Below are 11,505 nucleotides of genomic sequence, written 5' to 3'. Positions count from 1 at the left end.
GAGGTGCACATCTTCCTCGTCTGAACCTCAGGTCTCTAGCCACTGCAGGATCAGGTCTGGCAAGGAGAGGGGAGCGTCCCCGCCTCCCTCCCTCCCCCTTGTCCTCCGAAGAGTTAGTAAAAAGCTCATTGGGGTGGGGGCGACGCGCACCAGTATGAAAGGATACACAGTGGGAAATGAGCCTCCCACCCCGGGGTTCCAGCCCCCCTCCCAGAGATACGGCACACAGACGCACACACATGTGCACACGCCTCTGTATCCTATGCACCCGGGGCCCCCCTTACACGGTGCCGCCCGTGGCTTTCCCCACTGAATGATCTGTCCAGAGCTTTCCGCAGCGAATGCACGAGACTTCCACTTCCAGATGTCCCCAGCTCTCAAGACAAAAAAAATCCAGGGATGACCGGAAATCGAGGTGCAAGGCAGTGCCTACCCCTCGCCCCGCCGCGGCCTCGGGAGGGCGGCGCGGGGAAGGGTCCAGCTCCATCTTGAGGCGCGGGTCCCTGCGCCGAAGTCTCCGGGACGTGAGCCGCAGGGCGCGGGGGGCGGGCGGAGCGGACCCCCGGGGGCGGCCCGAGCCCCGGCTCTCCGCGCTCGGGGTCTCCTCCCACCACCAGGGATCCCTCCCGCGCGCCCCTCCCGGCAGGGCGAGCTGGGCCCCGGCCCGGGGCGGGGCCGGGGGCGGGCCCGGGGGCGGGCCGGGGGTGGGCGGGCCCTGGGGTGGGCGGGGCAGGCGGCGGCTGCGGCGGCGGCTGGAGAAAAGTTGTCCCGGCCAGAGCGCGCGCTGCCGCGGGATCCGGAGCCGCCGCGTCGCCACGGCGGGGGCAGGCGCGACCACCGGATCCGCAGCCGGGCCGGCCGACTCGCAGCCGGGGGTCGCCCCGGGGCATGGGACAGCCGGCGGGGACGGCGGGCCGGCGCTGCGCCCCGGGCGGGCGGAGGGCGGCCTGAGCTGCCGGGACGCAGGATGCGCTCCGAGGGCGCGGCCCCCGGGCCGGTGGCGCCGCTGTGCGGGGCGCTCAGCCTGGTGCTCGGCGCGCTGCTGGGCAAAGGTAAGGCGGGGCGGGAAGTTCCCGGGGCTCGGTGAGCCGGGGCGGGGGGAGCCGGAAGGCGGGTGTCGCCGGGACCTTGGGGAGGGCTCTGGTCCCACCCGGAGCGCCTGTGCCGGGCGCCCAGCGGCCCTTGCCTAGCCGGGAGGACCCGGTTGGGCGCCGCGTGCGTGGGGTCTGGGCAAATAACGCTGGTCGGCTCTATCCGGGTTCTGGGTGCCTCCCAGGGGTGAGGGGGGGGCGTGGCTGGGGGGGCACTGTGGCCCCCAGGCCCGAATTCCGTGCGGACCTAACCCAGCCCCAGCAGTCACATTGTGGAGCGGGGAGCCTGCCTCGTTCCACCCCCCCCCCCCAGCCCTCCGGTCGGTCACACTGGGACAGGAGGTCCAGGAGGGCGGACCTGGTCCTTTGCGCCCCGGCCGTGGGGTCCCGAGAAGCGACCTCGACCCCCGGAGGAACGCGCGCTCTCCGCGCGCCGCTCGCGGGGGCCCCGGCGGGAGCCCGGCTTGGAGGCGGCGCGCCTGGGGCGTGCGGCAAGGTGGGGGGCGCGGCGGCGGCCCGGGACCTGGGCTTCCCGGCAGCGCGGTCCCCGGAGGCCGCGCGCCTCAGTCTCCTCATCTCGGCAATGGGGACGACGACCCTGCCCAAGGCTGGGGAGGCTGCGGCGAGCGAGTGCCGGGCGCGCAGAGGGCTCACGGAGGGTGCCGCTGCCACTGTCGTGGCGGCCGTGGGCGTGTGCGCTGGGGCCAGCGGCGGGAGCGGCGCGGAGAGCGGGGCCCGGGCCCGGAAGCGCCCTTCCCGGCCGGGCGCCGGCGCCGGGGCCGCGGGCGGGCGGGGACTGCGGCGCGCACATCGCTGTGCGGAGTCCCGGCTGCCGGGCCGGGCGCGGAAGAGGAGAGGGGCGCTCCCCTGCCGCCGGCGGCGCGCGGGGCGGGAGACCCGGGTCTCAGGGTGACACGGCGGTGGCACAGGCGTCTCTGCGCCTTCGCGCGGCGCCGCGGCCCGGGCCCGGTCGAGTGCAGCCGGAGGAGAATCCCGGCTCTCTCCCGGCCCAGGCTCTGCGGGCTGGGCCGCCAAGGCGTCGGGAGACACAAGTTGCCAACTGAGGTTAAAAAGTAGCATTTGCTTTTCCAAAGTGCTTAGGCACCGACCGAAATTCCAGAGAAATCTGCGTGCCTTGAGGCTGCAGGTTCCCAGGCGCACCACCTGGACAGAGTCGTTGTTTTCTCGAACAGTGTTCCTTTCTCCCAGAGCCCCAGGTAGACGGCAGTGTGCGCTCGCGCGCCAAGGGCTGGGGATACTTTTCTGTTTTATCTGGAAGAGCAAACATTCGGCATCTGGCGCCTTAATTCTGCTGTTATAGCTCTGGGTCCTATCATTTGTAGGATTCGGTTTCCCAACATGTAAAGTGGCCATTAAAAAAGAAATCCCTTCCCCAAATACTTCCCGGCGACTTTGGGATGGGAAAGCGGTTGGACGGATGATGGAGAGGAAGGTGGGGTCATTGTAAAGTGACCAAGGGGTGAGAGCCCCTGATCCGGTTTACTCCCCGCCTCCGTAGAGGATGTAATCAGGCCAGAAGTCTGGGTGCTGAAGGTGCCTTGTAAAAGTAAGTTGTGGGCTTCTCGTAATTAAATCCCTTCTTTCCGCCCCCCCCCCCAATCTGGAGGATTCTAACTGTGATTTAGAAGAGGTACCCTTACAAATGCCCATGTAGAGGAAGCTAAGGGCAGAGATTTGGTGGGAAAGTGGGCCTGGGAGTTTTATTTTCAAAATGCTGTTTACACAGCAAGGGTTGGGGGGACGGAGACTACAGGGATGGAGATTTCCCACCTCTACCCACGGCTACCCCTCCCTGGCTTAGCGCCACCTTGATTTTCCTTTCCTTGCGTCCTTCTGTTTGACAGTTTTCAGCTGCGGTTTGGGGGCCTGCGGCCCGCAACTCATCCCCTGTCAAATGTTTTCCATTGTTTCCCAGGACCGAAAGCAGCACGGCAGCTGCTTTCTGATGCCTCCCCAAAGAAAAAGTGAGATTTCTTCTAGAGAGGAAAGTGTCCCCACCCTCATTTAAATCTGTGCTGGCTGGGGGGGGGAGCCTTCTCTGACTCTTCCTGCCGGAGGATTTAAGTGCTGATTTCTAGAATCCTTGAAACCACTGATCAATGTTTATTACCGATTGTACGTTTATTTTCCACTGTGGATTTAAGTCTCTGCAAGTCTCAGGGTTCAGAGTAGAGTCCTTGTTCCTGGGAGGTTCTATAAATAGCCAGGACGAAAGAAGGGAGTCTTCGTAAGATTTAAGACCTAAGATGTAAGTAAGACTCGGGTAGGTGAGGGGAAGTGTCCTTCAGTTGGAGGTTGAGGAGTTGACCCCAGATGAGGCAGCGGGAGGGGCCTCGGTGGGCTGAGAGGCTGCCCCAGAATGTACTAATGCTTGTTGGTCGCATACAGGACCCTGGGGAAGGTCACATGAGACCACAGCCTGTTCTGAAGTCTGTGGGGCCCGATGTGCTTCAAGATTCAGAAATACTGAGACCTTTGAAGAGCTGGCTGGCCAGAGGCATAGGGTCGCACACACCTATGGTATAGCACCCCCAGGCTGGGTGTGGGTTTGGACCCTGTAACTGCACACATTGGTAATTTTGTGTGAACTGTACAAGTACGTAAAGGAGGATAATACCCCAACTAGCCTCGCTTCGCTTTATTTAATTTATTGATGCGTGTAGTTACTTCTTCCAAAGATTTTATTTTTAAGTCCTCTCTACCCCCACCGTAGGGCTCGAACTCACAACCCACACGCCCTACCGTCTGAGCCAGCCGGGCGCCCTGAGGCTCACTTCGCTTTAGATCCACACTGGCCACCAAGCGAATTAAGACCAACCAAGCAGACCTTTTGGGATTTCGAGGTTCTTAAAATTTTTGTTTGTTTGTTTTTATTTATTTTTGAGACAGAGCGCACGCAGGGGAGGGGCAGAGAGAGAGGGAGACACAGAATCCGAAGCGGGCTCCGGGCTCCGAGCTGTCAGCACAGAGCCCCATGTGGGGCTCGAGCTCACAAACCGTGAGATCACGACCTGAGCCGAAGTCTGGCGATGAACCGACTGAGCCCCCTGGGTGCCCGGGTGTTGTTTTTTAGAAAGTGAGTGGGCTCCCCAGATTGGGAGAATTCATGATTAAAGCAGGATTTACAACTTCAACCTTGCGTGCACATTTCCATAGGCCTCCACTGTGCCAAAGCTTGACATAGGAGTGCCTCCTGGGTGGGCTGATTATTCACCTGCTTCCCCTCCGTGCTGCCCTCCCCCAGCCACTTGGGCCTGGGCTCTTTCTTCTTCCTTTGTCTCACTGTTCACTGTTCCCTTAATCACAAGAGTGGCCAGCGTCAGGCAGAGAACTCAGAACTCTCAATTATATTAGTAGCTAACACCTCCACGAGCAGAGGTTAAAACAAAGCCTCTGCATGTATTAGATATTTCATACATCCATAGTCATGAGAAGCAAGGTTAATAAAAACGAGTCTTTGGTATATTAATTGGAGTGAAAGGGAGTATTACTGAATTAATGGAATAAATGGAAAGTCTGATGGATAGAATTTTTTTTATAGCAATCCACTTTGTTGAAAAGTCAGATTTATTAAGATATAATTTGCATACAGTAGAATTCACCCTTTTGAGTACAGTTGCATGTTTCGACAAACCCTTGTACTCCTGCAAACACCACCACTGTGATGGTGCAGAATATTTCCATCACTCCCCAAAATTCGTCTGTGCCCCGGGTGGCCTCCCCACAGCCCCTGGCAGCCGCTCGTCCCTTTTCTGTCCTTATAGGTCTGCCTTTTTCAGAATTCCGTAAAAACGGGGTCATGAGGTGGTGCAGCTTTCGAATCTTTTGCTTAGTACAGCGCACTGAATAAATATTCACCCACATCCAGTACAACAGGTTGCTCCTTCTGGATGGTACATGACATTCCGTCGGACCCCTGGGTCACACTCGTTTATTCGTTTCCTACTTGAGGGACATTTGGATTACCCCTAGCTTTTGGTAATTATGCAGAGCGTCACTGTAAATACTCACAAGCAAGTTTTCACGCGGACGTAGTTTTTTATTCTCTTCGGGTACGTTCCTGGAGCTGGGATTACCAGCTGTTACGGTTAGTGGATGTGTAACTTTGTCCCACTGCAAACTCTTTTCATACGTAGTGACATTTTGCATTCGCCCCAGCAAGGTGTGAGAGTCCCAGCTGATTTCTGTCTCCATCACTGCTTACTGCTCACCATTTTGTTTTCTTTGATGTTTAATAGTTTTAGGAGGGGGCAGTGGTGTTTCTTTGAGGTGTCGGTTGTCAGCCTTATGACTAACGGTGTTCAGCATTCCTTGTGATCATTTGCTGTTTTCTGTTTTCTTCGGTGAAATGTCTCTTTCCGATCTCTGCCCATGTATGTTATTGGTTCTTGTTTTTCCTGTTACCGATCTTGGAGGATACTTTATATATTATGGTTGTGAGTCCTTTATCCGATACATGTTTACGGAGACCTTCTGCCAGTCTGTGTTTTTGGAAAAGCAAAGGTGTGTGATTTTAATGAAGTTTGCTGTGTTAATTTTACTCTTGGTAATTTAGTGTCACATTGAAGAAGTATTTGCCTAGCCCACGGTCACAGGGACGCTTCAGATGTTCACCGTGTTGTTCAGGCACCTCCCATTCCTACTGACTTTAGTTTTTTCTTCCGTCAGTTACTCAGAGGAGTGTCGAGATCTCCAGCTCTGTTTTGCAGCTGTCTGTTTTTCATTAAAGTTCTGTCAGCTTTTCCTTCGTATATTTTGAAACACAGCTTTAGGTCCATACACACCTAGTATTGTTATGTCTTTGTGGTGAATTGACCTCTTTTTCATTATGTGATAGCCTTCTTTATCCTTGGAAAAATGTTTTGAAGTCTGTTTCATCTGCTATTAACATAGGCACCCCAGCTTTCCTTTGATTAGTGTTTGCGCTTGTCAAATCTTTTTTTTTTTTAAATTTTTTTAATGTTTATTCTTGAGAGAGAGAGAGAGACAGAGACAGAGTGTGAGCAGGGGAGGGGCAGAGAGAGAGAGGGAGACAGAATCTGAAGCAGGCTCCAGGCTCCAAGCTGTCAGCACAGAGCCCGATGTGGGACTTGAAGCCACTAACGTCAAGATCATGATCTGAGCCAAAGTTGGACACTTAACTGACTGAGCCCCCTGTAAAGTCTTTTTTTTTTTTTAACTAATCTATTTATTTATTTTTATAAGTGTTTATTCATTTTTGAGAGCGAGAACGTGAGTGGGGAAGGGGCAGAGAGGGAGAGGAACAGAGGATCTGAAGCGGGCTCCACGCTGACAGCAGTAAACCCAAGGTGGGGCTTGAACTCACAACCCATGAGGTCATGACCCGACCTGAAGTCAGACACTCAACCGACTGCGCCATCCAGGTGCCCCTGTGTCTTTATATTTAATGTTGTTTGTTGGGTTTTGCCTGTTCCTTCCATCTGTTAATCTGTGTCTTTTAATCTTTGTGTTTAGACCATTTATATTTAATGTGATTATTGATATGTTTGCATGGAAATCTGCCACCTTGCTCTTTGTTTTCTTTATAATCCACCTGTTCTTGACCTTTTTTTCTTATTTTTATGCATGGTTTTGTATTGGATACATGTTTCATGACTCCATTTGTGTCCATATTGGCTCACTAGTCCTACCTCTTTAAATTTTAGTCATTGCTGTAAGGTTTACAAAATACGTCTTTTAATTCATCAAAGCCTACATTCACAATGTGTTATGCTGCTTTAAATGTTGTGTAAGAAACTTAAAACAGTGCACGTCCAATACTTTTTCCCTCTATGTATAATCCTTTTCAAGTGCGTATATCTTACACCCTAGGAATCGCTAAGAGAATTTTCAGTTAGAGATTATTTGTATATACTTTGAGGAAGGATAAAAATCATGTTTCATCGGCTTGCCTTGGTTTCTGAGTGGGTGCTTCTTATACCCTTGAAACAGTTTTCTCTGCGGGACTGTGTTCTGTCTCCTGCTTGTGTGCTGAGCTGCACAAAAGTGTTTAAACACCTTAGGGATTTAGAAGTTAACTGCCTTTAAGGAGAGAACAAAGGTGAAATACAACACAGCCAAGTCTGAATTAGCAAAATTTCCAGGACAGCGGTTCTAGATGCTCTCCTAGAGTGACTGATTCCTTGTCTTCTGCAGTGTGTGCGTTCCTTTGCCACTGATTAAGGATGTTCTTAGTGGTAATGTTAGGCGTGTTTGGTTCACAATTGCAAATGTCTGCAATGCTAAGGCAATTCAAAGGGTCCATATAGGAGACCATGCGTTCTCTGCATAAAATGCCTTTTCTTTCTTCCTCAGCACCCTTCCTGTTGTCAGCAATGTGCAAAACTATCACTTATGGATTAGGTAGGCAGGCTCAGTACCATAGAAGGAGAAGCTTAAGTTTGAGCCTTTGTTGTGTCATTTCCTAGATGCATTGGTCAGAAGCCTGTGTCAGCCACAGAAACATCTCAGGGCCGCCTGAGAAATAGGGATTTGGAGCGCATGATCCTGGAGGTAGAGGAGAAAGGAGCCGGTTTCCTACGGGTCAGAAGTTGCCTTATTATAATTGATGTCTTGCCTCACGGTGCTGCCATCGCTTTATTCATTTTATCTCTGTGCTCCCGTTTTAGAATCTAGGGAGAAAGAAAGCCTAGAACCCTGGGCGAACTTTAGCATCACCTGGGGAGCTTTCAAAAATGCTAATCCCCAGGCCCTACCCCACACTGATTGAATGAGGATCTTTGGTAGCGGTGGACGAGGGGTGGGCATCGAGGCGGGGTTGGTCGTACTTAGTTTTCTGAAGCTGCTCTGGGGATTCCACGGTGTATCCAGGATTGAGAACTGGTTGCCTAGGGTCCTGTCTGCGCAGAAAAGGTGAAGACCGTGTGATGGACACTTTCACCATTTCGTATTCAAGGGGAAAGGGTATTTCTCCCAGACAAAAAAGGAGGAGCTGTTACGCAAGGCGGTGGGATGGGCGCTGGATGCGAAATCAGCACCTGTCCATCCAGCCTCGGTTTCACGAGGTGGCAGTAATAACACCTGCTCTGCAGGATTATTGAGAATGTGGAGGGAACAGCGAGCGGGAGGCCTTAGCCCCGGGCGTTAGTCTCCTGAGGCTGCTGTCACAAGTAACGCCGAACTGGGCAGCTCAGCGCGACAGAACCGTGTTCTCTCTCAGTTGCGGAGCCTGAAATCTGAAGTCTGGTGCCGGCGGGGCCGTGCTTTTCTGAAGACTCTGGGGGAGGACCCTTCTTTGTTCTGTCCGCTTTGCTGACCCCTGGTGCTCCCCGCCTGCACCTGGATCCCCCCAGCCTCTGCCTTCCTCCTCACCTAGCTTTCTCTGCACACCTCTTCCCTCTGCCTTACGAGGACACCTGTCACTGATTTCCGGCCCACCCTAACCCGGGGTGAAGTCGTCCTGAGATCTTGGACTGAATTACGTCTGAAAAGACCCCTTTTGCAAATCAGGTCACGTTCACAGGTCCCATGTGCACACAGCTCTTGGCGGCCACCATTCCATCCATCATAGCCGGCGAGATCAGGCACGTAGAAAAAGCTCACTAGGGGCGCCTGGGTGGCCCAGTCGGTTAAGCGTCCAACGTCAGCTCAGGTCATGATCTCACGGTTTGTGGGTTCGAGCCCCGCGTCAGGCTCTGGGCTGACGGCTCAGAGCCCGGAACCTGCTTCGGATTCTGTGTCTCCCTCTCTCTCTGCCCCTCCCCCGCTCACACTCTATCTCTCTCGGTCTCAAAAATAAATAAACATTTTTTTAAAAAGAAGAAAGATAAAAGAAAAAGCTCACGAAACCATAGCTCTTAGGACATGCATAATTACCAAAGCCACAGAGAAGGGCAATCACACAACGTGATCCGATAGAAACTACCCGTGGATATTTTTTAAGTAACTGGGCATCATGTATAAGAAAGAACAGTGAGCATGGCAATATCGGGGAACAGGAAACTCTGGTCAAGTGTGAAGGTGTCCACTCATGATCAGCCTAAACAGAGAGCCGGTGGTTTATATTCTGAGACCTCCCTTGACGTACTTCATGCTTAAATGCAGCTTGGATGTGATTCTGTCTGGCTTAGTCTCCTAATACCCGTGATACCTGCCTTCTCCCCTGGGTCCCCAGAGTATCAGAACCATCGAGAACAGCTCTCTTGTCTTTCCTAGGTTAAAGTTTTCACCCAGCTCTGCTGCGGACTTTTCATCTTTCTTGTTCGGTGCCTCCTTCCGGCCCCTTAATTACAATGTCTGCTTTCCGCCGTGTTTCCTCATGGTCTCTGCGGACTCAGAAGCAGTAGACGTGTGGATATAACACTACCCACTTGGGCATATGGTGGTCGATGAGCAGCTCTTCGAGGCAACGAGGGATTCTCGTCTTCTCCAAATAAACAAAGGAAGTTTAAAGCAGTCACCCGCCATCCCCGCCACACACACAGAACAGAAGGCTACTTCTGCTCTAACCTTGGCGTTCCAGCGAAGTGATGATTTGAAGCCAAAAAAAAAAAAAAAAAAAAAAATCTAAACCTCACCCCATAAACAGGATGTGGTGCTGGGAGCAGCATCTCCAGTGGAAACAATGAGGTTGTGTTTGAAGCCCTCAGACAGGTTTTCCCGCCTCCCTGAGGGAGGTGGTCTTTGAAAACGCACCAAAATGCCCCAAATCCCTTGATCAGTGCTGACTCCCTTGGTTGCAAATAGTGAAAAACCTGACTTGCGCACATGGAATCAAAGCCACAGACTTTAAAAAAAGGAAAAGAAAAAAAAGGGGGTAGAATAAATGATGTTGCTCAGGTGACTGAAAAGCCCGTGTGGGCTTCAGACACTGCTGGATCCAGGGGTCAGTGAGTGCCACCAGACAGAGCTCTTGGCTGTCTGTTCTCTCCCATGCCCTCTGTGTTGGCTGCGTTTTGGGGTGGTCATCGTTGTCACCAGGGGCCCTCCAGCTTCACGTCCTGTTCACAGAGCGCACTCACGAAAAAGAAAGTGGCAGGGCGCCTGGGGGGCTCAGTCCCTTGAGCATCTGACTTTGGCTCAGGTCGTGATCTCATAGCTTGTGAGTTGCAGCCCCGTGTCAGGCTCTGTGCTGACAGCTTGGAGCCTGGAGCCTGCTTCCGATTCTGGGTCTCCCTCTCTCTCTGCCCCTCCCCTGCTTGCACTCTGTCTCTCTCTCTCTCTCTCAAAAGTAAACAAACATTAAAAGAATAGAAGGACAGAAAGCGGCTTCCCTGGGGTGCCCGGGTGGCTCACTTGGTGGGGCATCCAGCTCTTGATTTCAGCTGTGGGCACAGTCTCAGGGTTGTGAGATCGAGCCCTGTGTTGGGCTCCACGCTGACAGCTGAGAGCCTGCTTGGGATTCTCTCTCTCCCTCTCTCTCTCTGCCCCTCCCCTGCTCCCTCTCTCTCTCTCTCAAAATAAGTAAACATTAAAAATATTATTAACAGAAGGAAGTGGCTTCCCAAATGATCATAGAAAGAGTTGATGGAGTACATCTCACGTCGCTCACTGGGGTCCCTGCCCAGCCCTGAGCCAGTCAGGGGCGAGACGAGAGAGAATGGAGGTGAAGACTGGCCAGGCCTGGGACGTGCTGGTCTCGGGAGCCCGGGGTCATCGTACAGAGGGCATCGTGGCCCAGAGACCGGGCAGGCCCTATGAGACGCCGGGTGGGCACGAGTCTATCCAGCCGAGCAAACGAGCAACACGAGGGAAACCAGAAGCCAGTGGGGCGGCTGCCTGTGGCAGCTGTCATCAGTCGGAGGCGCCGCCCGCGGGAGGTCACCCTGTCCCCCGGCCGTGTGCACACGCGGCCGTGTCCAGCCCTCGCGCCTCCTCCCCCTCCCAGGCACCCGCGCCGCACAGTGGTTTTCTCTGGTCTTCCCTTAGCTCTGACTTTCCTCCTCCCCTCCCCGCCTCCCTCCCTGCATCAGACCTTCCCTCGGGGGCGGGCCGGGGACCGGGCACTACAGCAGGGGCAGTGAGGTCTTCTCCCTTCTGCCACCTGCCAGGCGCCCGCCCAGGACCCAGAGGGGCCCCCGGACTCTGGAGCCTCAGCCACGGAAGGCGGCCTTGAGAGGCATCCTCGCTCACGAGCAAGAAACCAGATCCTGGGGGAGATCTCCATTTGGGGGGTTTGTTCCGCTCCAGCGCCGTTTCCTCGTTCCTCCTCCCTGCGTAGCCATGTGTTTGTGAATCTTTTGGGTCAGTGCACAGCCTCAGGTGACCGTCTTCCTTCTTTTCCCCCTTTATAACTGTAAGCAGAGAATTGACTCTGAGAGCAGGCCGTCTCCATTTTCCTTCAAACCTGGTGTTTTCATCTAGTGCGCTGATGTCCTGATGACAAAATGCCATTTTCTTGCCGGAGTCTGTCATTCCCTGCTACTGGTCAGTT

General features: G+C 54.0%; 1 protein-coding gene across 1 annotated transcript in view; it reads left to right on the top strand.

The window, feature by feature from the left end:
* The first annotated feature begins 813 nt into the window (after positions 1-813).
* The window catches only part of TMEM132C (transmembrane protein 132C), a 308,479-nt gene continuing 297,787 nt past the window's right edge, over positions 814-11,505 (top strand). The window contains exon 1 of the mRNA XM_043557309.1: positions 814-1,052. Coding sequence (XP_043413244.1) covers positions 968-1,052 — 85 coding nt within the window. The 5' untranslated portion in view covers positions 814-967. The remainder of the gene's footprint in view (positions 1,053-11,505) is intronic.

This window comes from Prionailurus bengalensis, chromosome D3 (assembly GCF_016509475.1).
Source record: "Prionailurus bengalensis isolate Pbe53 chromosome D3, Fcat_Pben_1.1_paternal_pri, whole genome shotgun sequence".
NCBI classification, from domain to species: domain Eukaryota; kingdom Metazoa; phylum Chordata; class Mammalia; order Carnivora; family Felidae; genus Prionailurus; species Prionailurus bengalensis.
This window is presented reverse-complemented; position numbering and strand designations above follow the sequence as displayed.